Source organism: Alternaria alternata, assembly GCF_001642055.1.
Source record: "Alternaria alternata strain SRC1lrK2f unplaced genomic scaffold CC77scaffold_2, whole genome shotgun sequence".
In the NCBI taxonomy this organism is placed as follows: domain Eukaryota; kingdom Fungi; phylum Ascomycota; class Dothideomycetes; order Pleosporales; family Pleosporaceae; genus Alternaria; species Alternaria alternata.
This window is the reverse complement of record NW_017306191.1, coordinates 1,527,828-1,551,709: the sequence shown is the minus strand read 5'-3', so window position 1 is coordinate 1,551,709 and position 23,882 is coordinate 1,527,828. Positions and strand designations below refer to the sequence as shown.

Below are 23,882 nucleotides of genomic sequence, written 5' to 3'. Positions count from 1 at the left end.
CAGTACCAGCGACAGGCCTATGGGCTTGATAAGCTGTGAGTACGACTTTCAGCGCCAACACGCAGTACACGTGGATGGAGGACTTCATGTGTAGGTGCAGATGTTGCGATTGCTGAAGGGAGGGCCCTGATAACCTGCTTTCCTTATGTCATGGTTGATATTTCAGATCTTTAATCCTACACGGATGGGCTGCTTTATCGAGAAGGATCCCGGCTTCATCTTGTGTTCTTCCATAGCGGCTTGGTGCTGCAGGTGCTCTTGTGTCCACGGGTTGAGATAATTGCACTACACCCCTGCACGCCAGCTGGATCGTGCATCACGGCTGGAATGCATCGAACGCCGCGTCCCGTGTCAGCAAGGGTCAACACCAGTGCCGCCATAAGGGCTTGTTCGACCTACTTGGAAACATCACGGCCACGCACTAGAGCGTAGTACTATCGACTTATTGAAGTGTTTAACTCAACACTTGAATCATTGCTGCTTCACACCCTGACTGAAGCCCATTTGTGCAAAGTCACCGAGTCGTCGAGTGGAAACCGATACAATTGATTCAAGGAGTGCGACAACCCGCGCGATTGGTAGCAAACCGCTCTTTTGTCCTCGCAAATCTATCTCAACTATGTTGTGTGGCATGTTGGATGGTAGAAGGACTGATACAAGTGTTAACGACAAGACATGCGAGATGTAGATGACGAATGAGGAATCGGCTTGAGCTGTGAAGCATAACATTCACGCTGTCAGCCCGTAATAATGCCTTTTTCTAGATCACCACAATCCTTGCCGCGAGTTCCATGGTCTTGGGCTCAATACTAGGGAAAGTCATTGCCGCTCCTGAAGTTTCTAGTGCCGTGCATCCACTGTTCACGGACTGTCCTTAGCGGCTTCATCACAACTGGCTCCAGTAGATCACAAGCATGCCTCTCGAATAAGGAAGCGACGGCAAATCTCTTCGGCGTGAAAATTTGTCAAACACAGTTCACACACAAGAATGGCAGGTATTCATCCCGTACTAGTGAATGATGATACGTATAGTGTTACCGCTTAAGCGAGTCGTATATAATAACTAAGTGCCTCTCGCGAGGTCTGTCGATCGATCTAATAGAAAAGGACATACAGACATACTCGTACAGATGCCCACCCATCTTATGCTTATACCTAACGCCGACGCCCTGTTGATTAAGATGAAACGAGATCCGTCAATGGTATAGAACAATTCCGCCCAATCCAAAACGCCTGATGTCTGTCCCAAGAAGGACCTATCCAATAGTGGCTCGACTGTGTACTGCAAACTCACGTAATTCTCCTCTTCAAACCTCCAAACAGCCCCTTAAGGCCGCTTGACTCTTCCTTCTTCTTCCTCCTGTCACGTCGGTCCGTCTCACCACGTCTCGGTCTTGGCCGGTCATCGCCATAATCTCGAGCGCGGGGCCGATCAGATTCTACTCGACGACCCGATGGCCTCTCTTTCTCGACGACTGAAATACGGCGTGCCTTGGGGCGTTCTTCCGGTTTCGACATACGCCTGCTTCGACGGCGCTCGCGTCTTTCCTCGTCTGAGATTGAGATTTCACCGACGACGGCAGCTGCGTCCTCGATCACGGGCGATTCAGCCTGCTCAAACGATTCGGGCTCTGGCTCTGGCTCATATTCGAAAGGCTCTGGTGGTGGGGGAGGTAGATCCTCAGGCGGCGGAGGCGGCGGCGGAAGGGAAACCCCTCCATCTCGTCCACCAGACATTTCATGTTCGGGACGGCGCATATAACGTCGCTCTTCTTTCCATTTGTAGTAGTCAGCTTCCTCCTCAGCAGAAGCGAAGCGACGTTGACTGTGTGAGTGACGCCGACTGCGGTGCATGCGCTCGGGACGCTCTCGGCTCTGGTCTGACGATTGATCTCTGCTTGAGGGTCGTTCGGCTTCAGGTTCTCTTCGCGATGGCTTGACAGGCGTCGTCTCCAGCGTGTTCGCACGGGCGCGAGTTGATCCGGATGGTTTCGAGCTAGGCGGAGTAGGATCAGGCTTTGAGCGACCAAAGATGCCACCGAAAAGACTGCCGCGCTTCACGTTTGGTGGAGTCTCTCGAGTACTCAAGCGTCGGCGCGGCGCGCTACGAGGTGGTGTTTCGTCGCCTACGGGTGGCAATGGAGGGGGAGGGGAGGCGTTGTCGTCGTCTTCCTCTGCTGCTCGTCTGGCAGCATCGCGAGAAAGTTCAACCAACTCTTCCTTTGGCTTCAAACCAGCCGCTTTGGCTGCTTCTCGTTCCGCCCTCTTTTGCCGCCGTAGCCTCCTCGCCTCCTCTTCTTCACGCGCAGCCTGCTCAATCTTTTCCTGCTCCAAGCGTCTTGCCTCCTTTTCGGCCTCGTGCCGCTGCCGTCTCTTCTCATGTCGAAGACGTCTCTCCTCTTCTTCCATCGCAAGCCTTTTCTCCTCTTTAAGCTTCTTACGTTCCTCCATTGCCCTCATAAGCTCCTCTTCGGCACGCCTAACTGCACGACGTCTTTCACGATGCTCCAACTTTCTTGCTTCTTCCTCAGCCTTCAGGCGGGCAGCGTCTGCTGCAGCGAGACGCTCTCTTTCAGCTCTCTCGGCCCGTCGTAATTCACGTCGCTTTTGTCTTTCAGCTTCTTCGTCAACTTCCTCGGCGGGTTGACGTTTGCTGTATCTCTCTTCACCCCTAGTTTCTCGGTGGCGTGAGCGGTATTCGGGGTAGGCCTTCTCATAGGCCTTCTCTCTGTCGCTGCCACTACTAGGCTTCTCAGCCTCGCGAAGTCTTTCCCTTCTTCGCTCAGCTTCGCGCTCAGTCATGCTATCGCGCCGTCTTGTCCTTGGCGCATCAGGAACAGCCGAAGATGGCATTATTGGCCGCTCCCTGGTGCTAGCACCGCTTTCTCGCCTACGGCTGGACTGATGCTGGCTCTCGCGACGGGAGTGCGAATATCGACGACGAGTCTTCTCCCGACTGGGAGTGTCGGCAGACGGTTCATCTTCGACTGCGAAATCGCGCTCCCTGACCATATGGTCATCAGTGCTGTTGTCAACCAACGCGGCAACGACAGCAGGTAGTGGTGGTGGCGGTGGAGTTCTGCTCGGACTTTCACCAACATAGAGGGACCTCTCCGCCGTGGCATCGTCGGCTGGTTGAGGTTCAGGAATATCTTCATTGGCCACTTCCGCTACGACTTCTTCCGTCTCCACTTCTGGGTCTGGTACCGAGACCTCCTTGGCACCGTCCTCCACAATTTGCTCGGCTTCTGGCTCCGCCGCTGGTTCAGCGGGTTCCTCAGTTTCTGGGGTTGGCTCTGGAGCCAATACCGCCTCAGCTGGCTCCTCGGGTTCCTCTGGAGCTGCTTCAGCTGGTGGCTCGAGCTCTTCAGCAGTAGCTGGCTCCTCGGGTTCGGGCTGATCTTCAACAGGGGCTTCCTCGGGTGGTGCCTGTGGCTCTTCTTCCTCGGGCTCAGAGGAAGGCGCAGGTACCGGCTCTTCGTCCTGTTGGGGTTCTTCGGCTGCTTGTTCTGACTCTGCTTCGGAAGGTGGGTCTTGGACGACTGCGGCAGCTTCTTCTACAACGGCTTCTTCGATTACTGGTTCAGCGGGCTCCACAGGTGCCTCTACCGCCTCTGCAGCAGCCTCTTCAGGCGGTGTATCTTCTGCTGGTGTTGGCTCCGGTGCGGACGGGGCTTCCTCCGGCTGGTCATCCTTCTCTTCGCTCACGTCAACCGCTGAAGGTTCATCATCTTCCTCTGCAGCTTCGGAGCCATCATTTGAATTGGCCTCTTCAGCAAGTGAATCTGGTGCGTCTTCAACAGGAGATGAAGGCTGACCATCATCTGATTCCTCTAGAGGTGCAGGTTCGGCGGCTTCGTCCTCTTTGGCTATGTCAGGCTCCTCTCCAGGGGCCTCAACTGGTGTCGCCGCCAGTTCTTGCGCCTCGTCCACCTCGTCGGCCAACGCCTCGTCAATCTCGTTCACGCCAGCCTCTGGCTCAACTAGCTCCGCATCAGGTTCCGCTGCGACTGATTCTGTCGTTTCTGGTTCAGTGGGCTGTTCCGCCTCTTGCTCAATCACAGGTACATCCCCCGCTTCAGATGCTTGCGGCTCAGCATCAGCGACCTCGTCGATCACTGTTTGCTCGGCTTCTGGTACGCCAGCGTCTACCTCTTCCGAGTCAATTGAAGTTTGAGTAGCGTCGATATCAGCCTCTACATCGTCTTCCGGTGGCAAGACAGACTCTCCAGCCTCGCTCTCGCTGTCGGATTCGCTCACCAGAGAGACATCATCAGCCTCATCTTCCTCGGGCGCCTCTTCTTCACCCTTGGGTTCGTCGGCCGGTTCGGGCACTTCCACAACTGCGGGCGCCTCTTCTTCAGGCTCGGCGGAGCCTTCTGTTGATACTAGAGAGTCGTCGTTGGCAGAATCGTCCTGGGTGGCAGCACTGGCGTCATCCTCGTCGCCTGCTTGCTCCTCCTCCGAAACTGGTTCGAGAGCGGGAGCAGATGGATCATCGACCTCTGATGTAGGAGCCTCTGCCTCCGGGACGATCTCAGACGTTGCGACATTGACTTCGAGCGATAACCCTGGGTGCGTATCCGCGACTGGGGCGGACTCTACTGGTGACTCTGGGCTCTCGGCAACTTCTTCGTCATCGGGATTGGCAGCCTCCTCTACCGACACAGAGCTCTGTTCCTCTTCTTGGGCCTTTGAGGAAAGCTCAGAAGCAGAGTCGTCATCCGAACCAGCGCCATCGTCGACGATTGACTGATGATCCTCCGCCGCAGCGTCAGGCTCTACAGCAGCGACGGCAGCGTCTTCACTCGGCGGAGCATCTTCGGCATTGGTTGTTTCATCTTGAGCGGGTGCCGAGTCAGGCGTGTCGTCGACCTGTGGAACTTCAGATGCAGAAGGCGCAGCAGATGCCTCCGACCCTGACCAGTCATCATCTTCGGACTCAGACCCAGACTCACTTCCCGCATCAGAATCCTGCTCTTTTGCTGACTCATCATCCGGCGATGGCCCGGTGTTAGAGTCAACGGAAACCTCCGAAGGTTGAGGTTCCTCAGACCCAACGTCCTCGGGAACCTATAAGTGGTTAGTATACATCATCAAAGACTGAACAAAGTTTTGCGTATGACAATTCAAAATCAATCGCATCCCCGTACGTACCACTTCCGGTGCTTTCTTGGCCGGCATGTCTGGTGCAGAGTCGTGCTCGGCTTCTGCTAGCGCAATGTTCGCTACAACATCATGGTCGGTCTCTTCGGGAATAACTTGAACAACAGATGGATCGCCCACGGCGTTTTCAGTGTGACTCTCTTCAACCGCGAGTTGTTCAATGGGCGTATCAACGTCAGCCTCTTTTGAGACAGGGTCTGGGCTGACTTCGCTGGTCGCGTCAGCTGGGATGCTTGCGCATGATTCGTCCGGGGTGTCGTCGAGGTTGGGTAGGGCTGCTTCAGTCTCGGCTACACCGGGTCAGCCGCTGTGGTGCATGGCCACTTTTGAGAGGAGAGAAATGTCGATGGTGTGCAAGTAGAAGTACAATAACAGAAAAAAAAGAAGTTGAGATTCAGATGTGACGGGGATGTCGGGAGCCAAATCACAAGCGGCAGGGCTAGCGCGGAGCAAAACCACGCATCTTGGGACGTCGACAAATTGCGACGCATGTGTCGCAGCCCGAATTTGATGGCGACAGACAGGCTTCCACGTGACGATAAGCTAGTCGCAGCGGTGGCAGAAAGTCCGCAGAATGTGCTGGCAGGTGGGCCAGACGAAAATATGGGGCGTCCAATGGGGTATTCCCACCGCTGCTCGCTAGCCCGATTCGCCGCCCAAGGGCGCGCTATCGTGGAAACGTGCGTAATTGAGCCAGCGAAAAGAAGTGCATACGACATAAAGATGTGAAACACAAAAAACATAGCATATACGTACCTGTGCATGCGTCTGGATTCTCCACGTCATCGGGTGCAGCCGAGACTATGGCTTGCTCGCTGTCCTTGGCAGCCTCGTCGTTCACCGCTGGCTCCAGATCATCGGCTGGCGATTCATGTGCAGTCGCATCCTCCTGTGCGTCTGTGCTTGAATCGGTGATGTTGTTCTCCTCTGATGCATCTGGCTGGCTAAGATCTGAGTGGGGTTCTGTTGGTGCAGACACATCCTCAGTTGTGCCAATGACATCCTCGACACCCGTAGTCGACTTCGCATCTTCAATATCGTCTTGATTGGGCGTGTCAATTTCGACTGAAATTGGTTTTTGATCAGCTGCGGCTGTATCAGCTGGAGTGATCGTCTCTGGTGGCTCAGGAGGCTCTGCCGCAGGGTCAGAGGATGAGGGCTCCTCGTCCTTTGTCTGGTCTTCGGTTTGTTGCGTAACATCATTTTGCTCTGACACCTCTGGTTCACGAGTCGTGGATGTGTCTTCGACAGTCTGTTCTGCCTCTGTGACTCCAGTGGGGACTGCATCGTCCTCGACGGCGACATCGATGGGCGGAACAGAGGCTTCAGTGTCGATCTGCTGGACCTGCTCCACAGCCTCGCGCTCTTGCTGATCTGATGGCTTCTCTGTCTCTGGCGTAGGTTCAGATGCTTCTTGCGCGATGCGGTCGTCTTCGTAGTCTTGGTGCTCGGAAGGGTTGGTCTCACTCTCACCAGCCTGCGATGAAGCATCGGCATCGTCTTTTTCCCAGTCAGATATCTCTAGGTCGCTGACGTTATCTTCGTCTTTTTCCCAATCGGAAATGTCTTGCATAGTCTCTGTGGCCTCCACATCTTCACCGTTTGCTTCAGTCTCCGCTGTCACGACTTCGATGGGCGCGATGATCGCCTCTTCACTCGGCTCATTGTTGGCATCTCCCATATCGGCGACGCTTTCTGTCGGTACAATAGACTCGTCGTGTGTTACATCAGCCACGACTTCAGTCGCTTGGGTGTTCTCGGGAGGAGCTGTCGCCAAGTCGTCGTCAGTCGGCGGAGAAGCACTTGTTGGGTCTGCTTCTTCAGGGACAGTTGTAGCCTCCGGTTCTTCCGTAGGCACCTTGCCTTCATCCTGCACAGTATTAGGCTCACTGTTGCCTTCACCAGATGTTGTGTCGCTAGCGTTCTCGGCCGGGATAGGTTCGCTGGCGTCCACTGCGACTGGATCTTCGATCGTGCTATCGGCTTGTAACTCCTCTGTTATATTATCAGCATTGATAACAAAGACATGCAGCTCCGTGTTGCCTGCAATCCAATGGTGAACCGAAAGTGGACTCACCCGTAATCTCAGCGCTCAAGTTATCTGACTCAGCTACAGCCACCACTGACTCAGCATTTCCTACTTCTCCAGCATCTGTGTCTTCAATCTTATCGTCGTTCTCAGTCGATGGCGGGTCGCTGGACGTAACTGTCTCGGGCTCTGGAACTTCTTCAGAAACGGGAGGCTCGGAGACGGCATCTTCGACAGCTGAAGATTCAGATCCTTGAGATTCCTTTTCGTTCGGAGTACTTCGGGACGCAACATCTGCATGTTCTTCAACCAGTAAGGTCTCGACTGGAGCCTCCTGATCTGCGATAGGAGATGGTTCGACATCTTCGTTCCCTTCGAGTAGGGACTGTTCTTGAGCAGCATCCGGTTCTGGGTTTGACGCGGCGGCATCTTCTGCTATCTCAGCAACTAACGCTCCCTGAGCAGCTAGTATTTCCTCAACAACAAGTATATCCTCAACAGCAGGTGTCTTCTCAGCAGCGGGTGATTCATCAAGAGCCGGCGTCTCCTCGACAGCAGGTGTCTCCTCCACAGCAGGTGTCTCCTCAACAGCGACTGGTTCACCAGCAGCTGGCGATTCATCAGACGTAGTTACCGCTTCAGTGACAGTAGTGGCCTCACTGGCTGGCATCTCTTCTGTAACAGGTACCTCGTCGACAACGATGGCGTCTTCAGCCTTTGGTGCTTCTTCGCCTGCAGATGCTTCTTCGGCAGTAGGTGTGCCATCCACAGCTGAGACTTCTTCGGGTACCGGTAGTTCTTCAGTAGGCGGGGTATCGTCAGCGGTGGGATTGTCTGTAGAAGAAGTCTCTCCAGTAGCGGGCGTGTCTGAAGCATCAGAAGTACTATCAGCCTGAGGAGCCTCTTCAACGGCGGCAATTGTCTCCTCAGCAACCGGTGCCGCTTCACTCGCAGGCGATGCTTCGGCCGAGGATGGCTCTTCAGTAACAGGGGTGACTTCAGTGACTGGAGTATCTCCAGGAGCAGATTGTTCCTCATTGTCAGCCGATTCTGGAGAAACAACTGTCTCGTCCGCCGCGGGTACCTCTTCAGCCGATGTTTGTATGTCCGCAGAGGTCGGTTCTTCACCAGATGATGCTACTTCGCCACTGGGTGTCTCTTCAGCTGTGGATGTTTCCACCTCTCCAACAGCAGAAGTCTCCTCGGTGATTGGCGGATCGTTGATCACCGGAGCTTCTTCAGGAGCAGGAGGTTGTTCCTCGACAGCGGGTGCCTCTTCTACAGCAGAGGGTAGTACTTCGATTGCAGTCGATTCCCCAACGGTAGTCGTGTCTTCCACTGCTAACTCACTAGCAGCCTCGCCCACAACTGAGTCCTCCGCCGGTGCTGGTGCCGGTGCCGCTTCAGCAGGGCTCTCCGCTTCGACTGGTTGCTCTTCGTCTGAAGAGGCCACCTTGGGCTCAACCACATCTACACCGTCTGCCGAAGCTTGTTCTTTTTCAGGTTCCGCTTCGACGGGTGGCTTTGTATCCTCACTCATAGTACTTGAACCTTCCACCGGCGGCTCTGGTGTCGCAGCAGGTCCTTCGGAACCCGCATCTGCTGTCGGCTCGTCCGAAAAGGCAGGGGTGTCTTCGATTACAGGATCATTTGCGGTAGTCTCCTCTGCTACGGCTTCAGTAGGGGACTCGGCAACGACAGGCTCGTTGCCTTCGGTGGTAGGGCTGTCTGTGACTGCTGCTTCATGCTGTGCCTCCACAGTATCCTCACCAACAGCAACCTCGTCTTCTACAGTTGGAGTATCGTTCGGCGGTGGTGGCGGCGGTACGGCCTCGATTACGATCGATTCTGAAGCGGCTTCGGTAGGTTCCTCGATGATAACGCTTTCGGAGACGACCGAAGGGGATGCATCTCCGTCGATGATCACGACCGACCCGTCGTCACTTGGTGATATACTACCGTCATCACTGCCTCTCTTTCCTCCTGACTTCCTCATATCCCCCTTCATCAACTTCTCACTAGTGAACGCTGAGAACATTGAACCACTTCGCTCCTTTTTCATGATGCTGATTGGAACCATAGCATTCTTCTTTCCGTCCTTCGGCGGCGACGCAAGGGGAACGGATTTCGATGGCTTTCTGGGACGAACAAACGCGGTGGGCTTGCCTTTACCATACTTCTTCTTCTTGCCAATACTTGCGGCGTCTGGGTCTTTGGTGTCAGAGGCAAAATGGACAAACTTCTCAGTTGGGGATTTCGGGGGCTCTTGAGCGGCCTGCTCGGACTCACCACTCTTCTCACTCTCAGCGACTACAGGCTCAGGTGTTGCATCCGCTGGTGGTGCTGGCGGCGGAGGAGGCACGGGCTCACTAGGGGGTACTGGCAAAACCTCTGATGTCGGCAGCCCTATTACCGGTACTGGCGAAGCTGGTGGAGGCGGTGATACTTCAACGCTCGTGGCATCGCTTGATCCCGGAGGTTCATCTTTAACATCCTCAGTCACAACTTCGGCTGCCACAACATCGTCCCCACTACTGGAGGCAGCCTCTGCTTGTTGTGTCGGTGGGTCTTCGGGTATAGTTTCTGCTGGGACTGTTGCTACAGGTGTATCTGTTGTTATCGAAGGTTCTCCTGGGGGAGGTACTTCTGGTATGGCTGGAGGTGCGGCCTCTGCTAGCGTGGCTTCTGCCACAGGTGGTAAATCTGAAGCATCTGGTGCTGTCGAGGCGATTCCTGGTTCTACAATGGTCAATTGGACATGTTAGACATAACGTATTCCAAGCATACCTGCTTGATCGTCATCGGTGCGCTTATCATCAATTACATGTGCAACGCCCGTATAAGAGAATTTTGGAGGAGGCGCAACCACCCGGCGATAGAGAGGTTGAGCCGGTGGTTGGGGCGCGGTAGCATAGAAGTTCTTGCCGGTGTTTGTGTTGGGGCCGGCGTATGGGTTCGCCCATGGCGATATCGAGACATTGTCGAACTGGCGCATGGTGGATCAAACAAAGTCAATGCGGTGTTTTGAAACCAGATGTTCGATAAGTTGTGCTACACGCTATAGATGTTTTCTTCGTTCCATAGCTGATGACAACAAAAGGTAGGCATGCAATGGCGACATGAGACGTGGGGTGCGAGCATTGATTGCGGAGAGACGAATGAGAAACGGATCAGTCTAGACGGAAAGCACAGAGGGTGGAGGTATGCAACGTGCGTGGCTTCAATCGGCCAAAGCTGGACGCAGCACTGAGATCAGACGAAAGAGAGGTGCAGGACAACTGTCACAAGACATGATGCGAGAAATCGTAAGGAGATGCCTCGCATTGTGGGCGCAATGGTTCGGTAAGCCTCGGATTGGCATGCGCGCATGCTTCCACAGGCTCACGCTGAGAAGGCGAGTTTGGCCTGTATGTCTAATTGGTCCACGTAGGGAAACGCAGTTCGTTCAGGTTGATAGAGTTGGAAGCCCGGAAGGTGGGGTTTTCGCTGCGATGGCTTTTCGATTATTGGCTCGATGGCGCTTTAGCTTGCAGTTGTGTCGCCAGCGTGGATCGTGGTGCAGCGTTGGGTTCAACGGCCAAATTTCCGGCACCGGAAGGCCTGAGAGCGTAAAGTGCGGCAAAGCATCAATTAGCAAGGTCTGCCCTTCTAACAACCTTCTCGACACCCAAGGGAGGGCCGGCGCTGCAGGGGCATGCATGGGCACGTATGGGAGAGTCATGGCAAAGAGGGAAAAAGTGAGGTGGTTGATGGATTGAGTGACGTGGCGTGGCACGCACATGGGGCCCGGGGAGCACTAAGCGACTAACTCATGAGGGCCGACCCGACTCAAGTCGTACCTGGCGACGTGGGACGCTCACAAAGAAGACACCATCGTGACCCCACCACCAAAATCCTTGGTACAACAAAGCAAAAGCATTGCGGCGTGGAGGGGCATCCGGTGACGTCGACTCTAGTCGCTGCTCCAGATCGCGATGCTGCGACTAGACTTCCTCGCCACGTCCAATCTACGACCTAGAGCATTGGTGACGTGCATCCAACCGACGATAGGTGGAATCGATTATGCAGCGGCTATCGAGGATTTTCGAAAAGGCGAAGAGGATGAGGAAGATTACCCAAGGTAGCAGGCGAATCTATTGTCAGTACGTGTTCGCAGTTCGGTGCTGCACGCCCCAATCAACATAGATGAGTAGATTACCTATGCTGCAGACGAGCATGTCGTCAGATGCGCTCATGTAAGCAGGCATATAGAAACGAAGTCAGATCACGTGTGTAGCTTACTTTGGATCAGAGAATCATTTCGATGCTCACTAGAAGCGATCTTCGCTACCTAGGAACAGCCCGGAGTGTCTAGCACTCTTTTTTATCACGTGTTCACGTCGGCCCAGCTGTCTGACATGACGATGTCTCGAAACGGTTTGGAGGCTTGCAAACACAAGCCTTTCATCATCGTTCCAAACTCACAATGGTCATCTTGCTCGAGCATCTCCGCCTTATCTTTTGTCTCGACCGTCATACCCACCTCCATGACCTCAAGCCACTTCCGATTGACCTCTACGTCTTCTCTGCAAATCCCACAATCTATCTTGTTTCCTCTATGCTTCTTCTTCTCACTCTGCGTCGTTGTGACATGAACATCAGTTGTCGACCACTCGCTCTGCGCAAATGTGTGCCAAGTAGTGAGGTTCATAGTTGGCACTGAGGTTGACGAAGCAGAAGTGAGAGTTATAGCAGGGGTCCTTTCGAAATAGTCGCTATCTTGCAACAAGATAATCTGAGGGCTTTGTTCTGCGAGGAATGCGTCTACTCTCAGCGGCGATGTGCAACGTCTTGTTGGGTTGAGTGTTCTTATCAAGTCGAGCGCTTCCCCCCATTCTGGGCTTCTCTCGGAGCCGTAGCGTTGCCATACTTTTCGTAATTTTGTGGCACTGATAGCGGGTAGGGTCCAACGTGCTTTTGTTGTGTTTGGCCGGAGCAGATGTGTTCTCGGTGACGATGACGATGAGGAGGATGGAGAGCAGACCAGACATTTTGCTTGGCGTTCTGGATTGGGGTGAGAACATGCCCAGCATGGAGTGATGTTGGAAGACATGGCGTTCGCCTTGGCGTTATGTATTTAGTGCAGTGAAGCATGTGAAGGTGGATACGAAGTCATTTCGAAGACATCATAGGAGAAGACGGAGGCAGAGCAAGAGATACTGGAAATATGAAGCAGGTGTCGAAAATTTCTGAGCTGTCCCGCCTTACAGGCCTGTTGGTTTTCCAGGCGTTATCTGGCGCGAAAATTGATATAGATAGAGCAAACCATGGTTCTAGTGCAATATGTGGCCAAGCACTGCAAAGGCACTCAGGCAACACTTTGATCACAGTTGACGTCCTGCACCCTATTTTACAGAGGTGCAGCTGGAAAATTCAGTGTTATCTCACTTGTTTTCATCCCTCTTTCCTAGTCACTCCTACGACGCAAGCCCATGATTTACGCTGCTTGAAATGGGAAGGTGCAAATGGCGACAGGCCTCTGTCCACATCGATTCTCACATCTCCACTCGACGCCGCATTGCAGAGCCTCTCATCCATCTCGCCTCCGTCTTCGCGCTCGCTACTGGAGAATGGCGAACATCACCTCCGCAACGCAAGATGGCGCGCGGTTCACCAAACCAGGTGAGCACCCACCCCCAGGGCTCGACTGCACCTGCCATGGCATCCATTCTATAATTCCAAAGGATTTTGCCTAACAACTGCAGCGGATTGGGCTCTCCACATGGTCACCGCTTCACTGAAGTTTTCTTGTTCGAACGACGCGCCAGTCTCGTACACCACGCCTGATGCTGGTCGCCTTGGTGTGCTTAACGTACTCAATTGGCATGAGGCTCATGACGACTACGAATGGCCTGATTTCATCCAGCTTGGTCATGACTTCACTCAGGCGATGCGGTTTCGGCGCGGTCTCGTGAATGATGTCTTCCTGGCCCTTGAGAAAGCTGGTGTCATCAAGATCACTGGTGAGCCTGGTGTACTCGGAACGCCACAGAGCTCCGCGGTTAAGAGAAGAGCTGGCGTGAGCGGTAGGTGTCGTACACCTGCCTGGCCATCGACGTACTGACGGAACGAGTAGTTGCCATACGTATGTCCGAGCGAAAGCGTCATTGCAGTCGTGAGAGCTCCAGCAACGAGATCGCCTCTGATAAAGAAATACCATACTATGAAACCGATCGTTTTCTTGCTAAGAGTATGCGTTGCTTGATCGAGTACGCTGGCTTTCCTGTTGATGACTGCATCGCTGACCTTGAGGAGGGCGATCATCTTTCTGAAGAAGATCTTGCAGACACCATTAAAGACCTTGTGGCCCAGGTCTGGAATGCTGAGGACGACCCACGATCCATGAAGCGTGTTGGGAACATTGCTTTTTCCAAGAGCGGCAGTGGACAGGCACCTAGAATATCGAGCCCCGAGCTCTGAACAAACAACGGCAGAGCCCAGTGTAAACACTTGGATGCCACGAGCTCCCCCTTTGCTCATTGAGAGAGCCATGACAGAGAAATTATGGCTGGGGGTATTAGTTTGACGATGTCCTAAGGACTGTCTATTTCGCTGTGACAACAAAACAAGGACACCAGGAAGTTGTCAGGAACGAAGTGGAACGAACGTGTGGGTACTTGCATATACCTGCTGTACAATTCAAAACAAATCTAAGACATTGCAAATAGAGAATCGCACTGTTGCCGTATATGTGGGTATAACTCGTCGATCATATCTTCGTAAGTGAGAATCATTGCCGTACTTTCATGTTAGCACCCAGTCCACGGCCATTGTCCACCTATCCTCTCCAACATCAACTTCCCACATGGGTGCGCGAATACCAACCACGCTCCCCGTCTTGACGAGCACACCTCCCGAGGCTCTAGCACCGCCTTGACCAGCTAGCAAGATTCTTATCGGGCTATCTTCAGCCCCTGTACTCCCTGCTCTCGAAGCATTATACATGCCAGGCTCGGTATTGCCACGTGCAAAGACGATGCCACCTGAATAACACTCCACTCTATCATCTTCCTGCGGTTGGTCCCCGCCTCTCGACAGGGTAGTCACCCTTACTCGCAGCTTAACGCCGTCCTCCTTATCACCACCACAGACCATAGCACTCCTGTCCTGCGCCGCAAAACCAGTATTTGCCGTCTCTATGATCCAGCTCGTCACTGTCGATGCTAGACCGTTGGGTATGTATTTGCCATTCTTGCGCGAAGGAGAGAAGATCTCAGGGAGCGGCCGGGAGGGCTTTGGTGGCGATGTAGGTAGCGCGGGAAGTATGAAATGCGGGCGTTGCGGCGCAGCTGCTGGCATGGACGTCACTGCTGCAATGCTAGGAAATGGCGCAGGGGTATGTGGTGGGGGGACTTTGAAACGGTGCGTCTTTGCGTTTGATACGGGTACCGGTGTAGAGGGTTCAGACAGTCCTTGGAGCGAAGGAGAGCTTTCTGGAGAGATGCGACGACGCTTATTCGTTTGGACAGATTCGAAAAGCATCTCATCTTCCCGGTCTGCTTCTTGTTCTACCCAATGGCCCAGCTGTGTGTCTCCACCTTCAATGGACTGTATGATAGCCTCACCATTCTCATCCTGCTCTGACAGGCTTGATTGAGACGGTTCCTCTATGCTTTCTATCCGCTCGAATTTCCTTCGCGGCTTTGCAAGCGGCGTGGAGTGGGCGAATGTGTCCTCGTGTGCTTCACCGTGCTTCTCCTTGGCGACTCCAATTGCTGGTCGTGGCGGCGCAAGTACAAAACGTTTCGCAGGCGTCAGTTTCTTAAGAGGTAGCTCGGATTTTGGCTGCGCTAGTTTGTTGGATGCTGGCGTTTGTACAGCGAGAGCGTTGCGCAGACCGGATTGAGGTTTCTTCAGCTTTTGGGTCGAAGGCGGATTGGGTGCTAGGAAGCGGTGCGGGGAGGGCGTGTAGGTTGACATGGTGGGAGTAACATGGGCGATTCGGGCAGCCCTGATATGGCAGGTAGGTGACGTTGGGGGTGGTTATCGTGGGCGGAGGTAGGATCGTGGTGGCGAGGCTGCCAACTCCAAAGCCAGCCAGCGCAAGCGCGATGCGGTCGCGAGAACGCGGATGCGCGCAGTCACGGGACAGAAACGTCACATGTGCATCACGCTCACAATGGACGCGTTCAGGACTTTCCTACATTTTGCCAACTGTTCATCGTCGTTTAGCAATAACCTCGGCCTCGTGGGAGGCTGCACAATCTTTTTGCTTATATAGAAATGACGCGACGCGACGCTCTCAACGTACTCAATGCATGCGTGGGTAGCTGCAGTATCAATCGCGGATCACATGTCAACATCAAGGCGACTGAAGAGCATTCGGAACCTCGGGAATCTCTGCAGAGATAAGCTTCACCACGCTTAGATGTCTTCTGGATGTCAATTGTCACTCGAAGGATGTATTGCATCCAAGCTTGGACAAAATCCCACGCGCAATCTCCACAAAATGGATGATTCAAGGATCTTTCTTGATGCCGGGCGAATCGGGGTATTGCTGTTGGGCGGCAATTCGCAATCCGGTGATACCAGCCATCTTTCGCAGACCTGATTTGGGTCTGTGGGATCGCAATGGGGTGATCTCACGATTGGCGCCGGGTGATCAACGGTATCCTGGCTGAGCCTCGTCTCCATAGGAACATGCGCCAAACCTAGCACAGAAGAATCGAATAGACGCATGGACTGCGAGTAGCACAGAGAGGCAGCGCATGGAATAACCAAGTCAGGAACGTGTGAGATTTTAGCAGACGTGTTTTGTCTGGAGATGCATGGTTAAGCGTGGAGTGAAGATGATACAGCTGGACAGCTGGGGTCTTGCAGGCTCACGCAAGGCGGGTGCGAAAGCGGGCCAAGGAGCAGATGCAGTGTACGTACTGCAGATGGGTGCTACGCGTGTGTGTACATGCCGGAGAGCCCGTTACAGCCGGCAAGTGTCGCGGTTAGTGAGGCGATGGCAGCAGACTGACCGGCCCAGCCACAGAATATGACATAGCCCCAAAGGAGTGCAAACAATAGCGCGACAGGCGTTCGCAGCGAGATGGGGCTAAACAAGAAACTTGAGACTTCGCGTCTGCAAGGGACGACCCTTTCAGCCTTAATGATCTGACCGGGGAAGAGCGTGGTCGGTCCACATGGTGGCTCAGGGCGTGTGATTGGTGCTGCGGGGGCTCGGAGAGGCTGGAGCCAGCCACATGAGGATGCGTAACATAGGAATAGAACAACACCCGCGAACCCGATCCACCCCAAAACACGCTTGCATCTTGCATCCACGCCTAACCTCTGCTTCTGCACTGTCGCTCTTTTGTTTTGCCTCGCCGCCTCTCTCTCTCACTCTCTCATTGCAGCTTCACCTCCTCCCCCCCGTCTTGCAATTGCAGCGAATGCGCCTTATCGCCGCCAACGACGCTGCACTCGCGGCCATCCACGCCCACCGCCCACTCTCGCTCGACGCGCCTTCCCGCCCCAAGTCCCTCACCCGGGCCATTGCCGCAGCATGGCGACCAAGGCGATGAATCTCCCCAACTTTGGCGGAGCTCATGCAGCAGGCATCTTCTCCGACATGACGGTCGACGGGCCGGTAATAGGCACCCTGGTTGTCATCATGGACCGCGCCCGAAATCTGCCCAACAAGAGGACCATGGGAAAACAGGACCCGTACTGCGCTGCCCGGTTGGGTAAGGAAGCCAAAAAGACGAAGACGGACAAACGAGGCGGCCAGACGCCCAAATGGTACGTCCCTCTTGGATATATTTCGAATCCGTCGCTGACACATGCAGGGACCAGGAATTGCGCTTCACCGTCCACGACTCGCCCGACTACAACCGCCTCAAGGTCTCCGTCTTCAACGACGACAAGAAGACGGAGCTGATTGGCGAGGCTTTTGCCAATCTCAACTCGGTCATCACGCCCGGCGGAGGACAGAGTGACGAATGGCTCGGCCTCAATTGCAAGGGCAAATACGCCGGCGAGATCCGGATGGAGATTACCTACTACGACACCCGCGAGAAGAACGAAAAGCCAGCACTGCAGAAAAGGAGAGAGTCAGCCAAGCCAGAAGGCAAGGCTGCTGTGGGTGGAGCGCGCGAGATGGCACCCGTCAAGCGACGTCCGCTCCCCAGCGACCCGACAGGCGCCACACCATCGCCCGTGCATACTCCAGAACAACGAGGACTGCGGGGTGTCAGGGCTGGCCCACGAGAGCTGGGCTCGCCGCGACACCAGCGGACACCAACTGAGCCGTCACCAGCACACCGGACTCAGTCGGATGCACCTTCACGCAGGCCTGTGCCAGAATCGTCCTCCCTAAACCCCGCGTCTACGTCGAGCCAGATCACCCCACAGCGGCCCGCGCCGCATGCGTCGTACAGCACACCTCCGAATCCACGCTCGTCGGCCCAGAGGATGCCTATGGCGAGGGAAGAGAGCTTCGATATGTCCTATGCTGCCCCCAAGCCATATGAAGTAAAGCCGATTGATCCTCTACCACAACGCATCAGGCACTCGGAGCAGAGGAGGATGTCTCAGGAAGATGGTCAATCTCCAAGAACCCAAGCGTTGCAACACCCCGAGCCAGTACATTCTCACTCGGCCCCAACGGTCCCGACGCAGCACACCTATGAGTCCCCGGCACAACAGCAAAAACTACAAGAGCAGCAGAAGCAGATTGAGTATCTCCAGCAACAGTTGCTTCAGCACCAGCAGCATGAGCCTCAACGGATTGAGCCGGCCCCGCAGCCAGCTCGGCCAGTTCAGCCACCTCAGTCGTACGCGCAAGACCAGTACCAAGATCCGACATACCAGGTTGCGCCCCTGCGAAGCAGTCGTAGCCGCGAGCATCCTCAGGAGCAGGCTTCTCCAGTCGACCAATACTACGGTCAGCGATTCATCGAGGCACCGCCCCTACACGACGAAAGCCCTACGCATCGCAGACGTAGTGCCATGCAGCCCATGGTGGAAGACGAGGATGACATGCCGCCACCGCCGCCCATGCACAAGCGCAATGCCAGCACCTTGCCTCACCCTAACCAAGAGAGCCCTGACCGTTACCGCAACGACGGCCCTGCGCCACTCAGCTTTGCATCAAGGTCGAGAGGAGATTCACTTCCCTACAGCTACGATATGCAGCCTCAGCAATATGAGCCCGACAACTACGCACCTCGACAACCTTCTGAACGACGGTACACTCACCCTCGCATGCCAACACAGAGCTCAAGTCGTCCCGTATCTCGTGATGCTATGGTGCCGTCCCCACTAAGACAGGAAACACTGCGACAGGAACCACCGGCGCTGCCAACCAGTCTCATTGCTGGGCTGAACCCGGTTAGGCAAGAGATCGAAGCGCCACCTTACGAAGCTCCTCCTTCGTATGAGACACCGCCGCAATTGCGCCACTATTCTGAGCCGGCCGAGTATCGGGCCATCACACAATTTGAGGCACCCGTCCAGTCACAGGAGTTGGTCCATCATTCTGCGTACCAATCCAACGACTACTATCCCCATGACCCGCCCGAACAGCCTCGCCAGATGTCACCTCCTGTTTACGACCCCACTCCAATTGTCAAGCCTCGTGCTACAAGTCCTGGTGTGAACCCGCGATACTCTCCCAATCCGGCTATGGACCGCTACTCTCCCAACCCGGATATGGATCGTTACTCTCCGAACCCGGTTACCGATCGCTCGTCTAGGATGCCTGCGCGAAGCATGCCGACCCGCAAGTCGGTGTCACCTCGCCCACCACCCGCGAGGGAAGACACAAGTGAACGAAGACTTTCTGGAGTAGCATTCAATCCCGACAGTTTCGATGTCTACAACCCCAGAATGTCCAAGTCTCCAATACCTTCGGATGACGAGCTGGAACGACCAGGTAGCCGCATGGAGTACAACGACAAGGGTCAGATTGTCACATTCAGTGGTCGCGTTGTCGATGCGTCGGACCATCTGCCTGTCGACAACTGGGCACCCGAGCCAGTACCCAAGGGCACAGTGAAGGAAAAAGCTCCTCGCAGCAGAGCGCAGCTTAACGGTAGCAGAGATCTCGAGGCCGCCATGCAACGTGAGGAACGATACCAGCGCGAGCGCGCTGACAGAGAACGCATCCGCCATGCAGCTAGCATGAACTTTGACAACAGCAATGCGCTAGTCACTACGAGACATGACTTCAACAACGATTATAACTCACCTGTCAATGCAGGTGCGTTGGTCCTTGTAAGCCAGAGTCAACACAACGCGCCTCCTAGTTCTACAGCACGTAGCAGGCCTACAAGGCGAGACCAACAACGTCCTGTATCTGCCTACGATACGCCACCGCAGTACAACCTACCAGACAGACAGGTTCTCCGCGAACGCGACAATCCCAACAGTTACGGTAGCAGTCCTAGCTATGACAGACGCGGTACCCAGAGGCATAGTGTCGCAGCTCCACCCATTCCCGCCAAGGTACCCATCGATATGAATGGCGGTGGCTACGGTGCACAGAACGAGGACATGGCACTCAGCTTGGAGTTGCAGAGCATTGACATTGGACCCGGCTCTGGTGGACGCAGACCAAGAACCACGACTAGACGACAGTACGGATTCTAATGGCAACATGAAGACTTCATACCACACCTTTACGCATTTGATGGCGTTGTACGATAATGTTTTGTCGGAGAAGAAGCTTTGTTTCTTTACTTCTTTCTTTCCTGTTTCTTTGCTCGATGTCTGGACGCTGGAGCCAGGCATGTCGGAGTCTTTCTTCCTTCCATGCTTCTTTCCTTTTTACAAGATGTCTTGCATAGCCTTTGCTTGCGTAGATCGGTTTCTTCACACGCCTTCGTGCGCTACCCTTTATACTTTCCTTGGTCCGAATACAAGAATCGATACCACTTTTCCAATCCAATGCATCTAATACACCATGAATCGATCACTCTGCACCTCTTGCCTCCTGTGATGATGATGTTAAGCACAACCGATAAGTCACGAGGTAGCGGAAGAAGAAACGTGTGGTCTTAACAATGCACATACTATATTGTTGATTACATCTATCTCATAGATAAAGTAGAGAAAATGACTCCGAGCTGGGGTATCTGCACGCGTAACGCTCAAGGAAATCTATGCTAAAGCTGTGACTATCTTCTCTTTGCCATCTGCGCTATACGGTTCTTGACTCATTAAAGACTGCTACGTCGAGTTGACCAATAAGCCTACTCATACAAATCTCTGTCATTCCGATCGTTCTTTGGGGGAGCACTAGCTGCAGCAGGTGCAGTGGCCTGTTGTCTGGCTGAGTCGTCTGCTGAAGCATCACTCACTACCACTGGTGGGATCTGCGGTGCTCCCTGTCCTGCAGCTTGAGGTGGGGATGCCGGCAGAGGGCCTTGGGGTGGAGGACTTGGAGCTCCTGCTAGCGGAGTTCCTACATTTGGTGGGGCACCATACGGCGTTGGCGTGTGCGCGGCATTCTGAGGAGCGGAATAGGTTGGCTGAGGGGCTTGAGGGGCCATAGGCGACACATTTTCCGTCTGGTTTTGCGATTGTGGGTGACTCATGGCGGAAACAGGAGACTGTGAAACGACCGTTCCATCTTTGGTCATGTCGCCATAGTAGCCGGCTTGCTGGGGAGGAGGATACATATAGCCTTGTGGTGGCACAAAGCCCCCATTTGGTGCTTGAACCCAACCTGGAGGTGGAGGGCCATAGTAGTAGACCTGGCCTGGAGCACCAGGGACGGGCTGCAGAGCACCGCCACCAGACATAGCAGGCTGGAAAGCACCTGGTGTTTGCGCCATGGCTGGATACAACGGCTGGCCGGGTGGTACAATACCAACAGTTGTCTTGCTGAACTGACCCAACAACTGCTCTGGGTACCGATGACGAAATCCCCATTTCCACCAGGCCTTGAAGGCTGCGCCACTACCCATATTCTTCCACTTCTCAGCCAATAGCTTCTGATCTTCAGCACTACGACGATCTTGCATACGAGTGAAGCAGAGCACCCAGAGTGAGATGAGTACCCAGCAGCATGTACCAAATCGCATGGCACTCTTGCCGAGCATGAGGCGGCGGAACCAGAACCAAGATTCGAGGAATCCAAGAAGGAAGAGACCGGGAATTACAGTTGCAATGATGATGATATATACGCGAAGGCGAGAGGTGCAGTAGTAATAGTAGCACGAATCGTATGAGCTATCATCATCGTCGTTGTTCAAGCTGCCACCACTTGCACCGCCGGAAGAGGAACCAGTGCGATAAGCTGCTGGAGGCGTGCTGCAATCCGCAATGTAGTATGAGTAGTAGTAGTCCGATGTTGTGGTAAATGGCGCGGCGCTCTCAGATAGATACCATGTCTCCCAAACGTAGACGGTATTGTCGTAGGTAGTGCTGCTTGAGTACGTCTCAACCGAAGTTGGCGAGATTTGTGCGGTTACCTGGGTCGGAATATCCACAGAGGCGGAAGTAGTTACGGTGACTAGGGAGGCACTCAGAATCAGTATTTTGAAGACTTGGACAGGGAATGTCTTACTTACATTGTGTAGGGCACGAGGCGGGTGCCACCATGGTGACCGGCATGCTGAAATCAATGCTCGTGATTGTAGTTGTCGTCGAAGCCGCCGTTGTAGTCGCATAGTAATCATAATAATCAGGCTCGAGATCGGACTCTGCCACTGCACTGGTAGTGTAGTAAGCGTACACGATCTGGAGATCATCGTTGTAGTAGCCATATTCGGAAGTGGTCGAGTATGGTGAGATCGTGGGGGTGGCCTCGTCCTTCACGGTGCGGGTTACGGTATAGCTATCAGTGGTCACACTGTCGTCATAGTTTGTATACAAACTCTCAGACACGGATTCCACGAAACGAGAAGTGTATGTCCAGTATGCTGAAGCGGAACGAGTGGTAGTAGTGTAAAAGTCATCAGAGAATAACTGTGCCCGTGCAATAGCGGCATTAGCGACCGCCATAAAGACGAATCGGGCAGCCATGATGCTACGTGCTGCGAAGGTAAACGATCGTGGGTCGCGAAACGCGAATATTAGAGATTAGCAAAGTTTGTAGGGCTATCTCCAAACATCAGGACAACGCTCTCATCTTAAACACCATCAAGCACCGCGCCGTCAAGCCGAACAACGACACGGCTAGCTCACCGGTCGTGCAAACTGTGCAGAGTTACATTTCGTTTCCCCTTAAGCGATCGATGCAGCCTTGCGCCTCTTCCAGGGTCCGACTCTCTCGACCAATCATGTTATTGACGCGATGCGAGTCAGCCAATCCCGCGAAAAGTCTAGACGTTTAGCGGCATTGAGCCGTCTATCTTTGGGTCCATGCGGCTCGTGGCAGACTAGTCGCCGCCAGGGGTGAATGGGGCGCCTGAGAAGGATAAAGGGCTGCACTGCCCTTGCCTTTATTGAAAAGGTGACTCTGACCATGACTGAGCAGTGTAGCCATGCCATATACGAATGACGTTACTGTAGACTTGCTGCAGGCCATGCACAGAACACGAGCTGGGCGCATCTTGACCTGACAATATGACCAGGTTGGTGATGGTTGTGTGGTGATTGAGTGTGGTGGTTGCGAGAAATGAGAGGTCTTTTTGGTGGCGTTCTCGTATGACAAGTGCACAACAACGTCTTGGCGACACATGAACAGTCATCCTCGGCAACTCCGCTCTACTCACCTGCCTTTCAGGCTTGTCGGCCGGGATGTTCGACATGACCACCTCACATCCGTCGTCTATATTCGCAGGGTCCATACCAACGGCTGCAAAGCACACGTTATGTTTTTCAACCACGATAGCCACTCTACCATCCGTCTTACAGCGATAAGCGATCGAGGTCACCAACGTAGATGTCCGGTATCTGGCACTTTCATCAGCTATTACTTCTTATGAAGGCAGACACGGTGCAAAACTCGTCTCCCCATATTATGTGTAACATGTAAGCTGGCAGGGTACGGGTCTTTGAGGGAACCTGCGGCTCTGTGTAAACAGCCGAACAACTCGACGGATGGATCGACATACGCTGAGGCCGGTGATGGAACGTTGTAGTACATCGACTTGTTGGTCTACTTATCGCCTATGCCGCTGATACCAATCTTTCAACTGTGCTTGTGCAACCGTTTGTACAGTCGCTAGAAGTACTCCAGTGCGACTCACATCTGGTCATCAGTCGTGACTCATGCTGGGTATAAAGATCAATACTCCAGGTGTGTGTCTTTGAGCATGTCCTTTCAAAATTTCTCGCGAGCATATTCTACCGTTGTCCATGCTCACCGACCTGACAATCGCACAATGTGGCAGTGTATCTGCACCCTTTTTGTCGGAAGGGGACCAACTAAGTCAAGTTGCTACAAGTGGAATCCCATCGAAGTCTTGGATCGTCATAACGAGCCCAGAGCGAGCAAAGTCATCGGTAGGTGCAACTACCGTTTCTAGTCAACCTTTCCTGAATCAAGTCCTTGTGTTGTAGGTACGCGAGAAATCCCCTCACGGACCGACACAGGAAAAGTCACCCTAGATATTCCTTGACTAGAGCTGGAGACACAGTCAAAATCGAGCGATTAACAGGCAAAGCCGAAGGAATTGACTGTTTGGGAAATATTTGTCCAAACTGGGGCGGCTGATATCGTTTCAGATGCGTTGTAGCACATTGTGGTTTTGAGATTAGGGTATCTTTG

At 54.0% G+C, this 23,882-nt stretch overlaps 6 protein-coding genes across 6 annotated transcripts; 2 read left to right on the top strand and 4 right to left on the bottom strand.

The window, feature by feature from the left end:
• Positions 1 to 1,290: 1,290 nt before the first annotated feature.
• On the bottom strand, positions 1,291 to 10,190 carry CC77DRAFT_1005126 (hypothetical protein; the record flags this gene model as incomplete). Its single annotated transcript, XM_018523324.1, has 5 exons — positions 1,291 to 5,073; positions 5,158 to 5,456; positions 5,923 to 7,161; positions 7,244 to 9,934; positions 9,983 to 10,190. 5 exons carry the CDS (start codon positions 10,188 to 10,190, stop codon positions 1,291 to 1,293), a joined length of 8,220 nt encoding a protein of 2,739 aa, XP_018390949.1.
• Positions 10,191 to 11,257: 1,067 nt separating this feature from the next.
• Positions 11,258 to 12,493, bottom strand: CC77DRAFT_333114 (hypothetical protein). The gene has a single exon (XM_018531280.1). The coding sequence runs from the start codon at positions 12,285 to 12,287 to the stop codon at positions 11,562 to 11,564; it is 726 nt and encodes a 241-aa protein (XP_018390948.1). The 5' UTR covers positions 12,288 to 12,493; the 3' UTR covers positions 11,258 to 11,561.
• On the top strand, positions 12,484 to 13,779 carry CC77DRAFT_333322 (hypothetical protein). The gene is made up of 4 exons (XM_018531282.1): positions 12,484 to 12,856; positions 12,940 to 13,260; positions 13,311 to 13,443; positions 13,490 to 13,779. The coding sequence occupies exons 1-4, from the start codon at positions 12,700 to 12,702 to the stop codon at positions 13,578 to 13,580; spliced, it is 702 nt and encodes a 233-aa protein (XP_018390947.1). The 5' UTR covers positions 12,484 to 12,699; the 3' UTR covers positions 13,581 to 13,779.
• Positions 13,780 to 13,978: 199 nt separating this feature from the next.
• CC77DRAFT_926670 (hypothetical protein) lies at positions 13,979 to 15,154 on the bottom strand (the record flags this gene model as incomplete). The annotated part of the gene is made up of 2 exons (XM_018533945.1): positions 13,979 to 14,736; positions 14,800 to 15,154. The coding sequence occupies 2 exons, from the start codon at positions 15,152 to 15,154 to the stop codon at positions 13,979 to 13,981; spliced, it is 1,113 nt and encodes a 370-aa protein (XP_018390946.1).
• A 1,310-nt stretch (positions 15,155 to 16,464) lies between these two features.
• Positions 16,465 to 19,813, top strand: CC77DRAFT_1037596 (hypothetical protein; the record flags this gene model as incomplete). Its single annotated transcript, XM_018527075.1, has 6 exons — positions 16,465 to 16,963; positions 17,011 to 17,806; positions 17,843 to 18,056; positions 18,093 to 18,411; positions 18,448 to 19,110; positions 19,144 to 19,813. Exons 1-6 carry the CDS (start codon positions 16,728 to 16,730, stop codon positions 19,811 to 19,813), a joined length of 2,898 nt encoding a protein of 965 aa, XP_018390945.1. The 5' UTR covers positions 16,465 to 16,727.
• A 602-nt stretch (positions 19,814 to 20,415) lies between these two features.
• Positions 20,416 to 22,192, bottom strand: CC77DRAFT_1028041 (hypothetical protein; the record flags this gene model as incomplete). Its single annotated transcript, XM_018526414.1, has 2 exons — positions 20,416 to 21,680; positions 21,739 to 22,192. 2 exons carry the CDS (start codon positions 22,190 to 22,192, stop codon positions 20,416 to 20,418), a joined length of 1,719 nt encoding a protein of 572 aa, XP_018390944.1.
• Between the last annotated feature and the right edge of the window lie 1,690 nt (positions 22,193 to 23,882).

What these genes read in the sequence shown, in the direction of transcription:
- CC77DRAFT_333114 (XM_018531280.1), bottom strand. Translation starts at nt 12,287, where the DNA reads ATGTCTTCCAACATCACTCCATGCTGGGCATGTTCTCACCCCAATCCA.
- CC77DRAFT_333322 (XM_018531282.1), top strand. Translation starts at nt 12,700, where the DNA reads ATGGCGACAGGCCTCTGTCCACATCGATTCTCACATCTCCACTCGACG. An exon ending in CGCGCGGTTCACCAAACCAG is followed by an intron (nt 12,857 to 12,939) that starts GTGAGCACCCAC and finishes TAACAACTGCAG; the next exon opens with CGGATTGGGCTCTCCACATG. An exon ending in GAGAAGAGCTGGCGTGAGCG is followed by an intron (nt 13,261 to 13,310) that starts GTAGGTGTCGTA and finishes CGGAACGAGTAG; the next exon opens with TTGCCATACGTATGTCCGAG.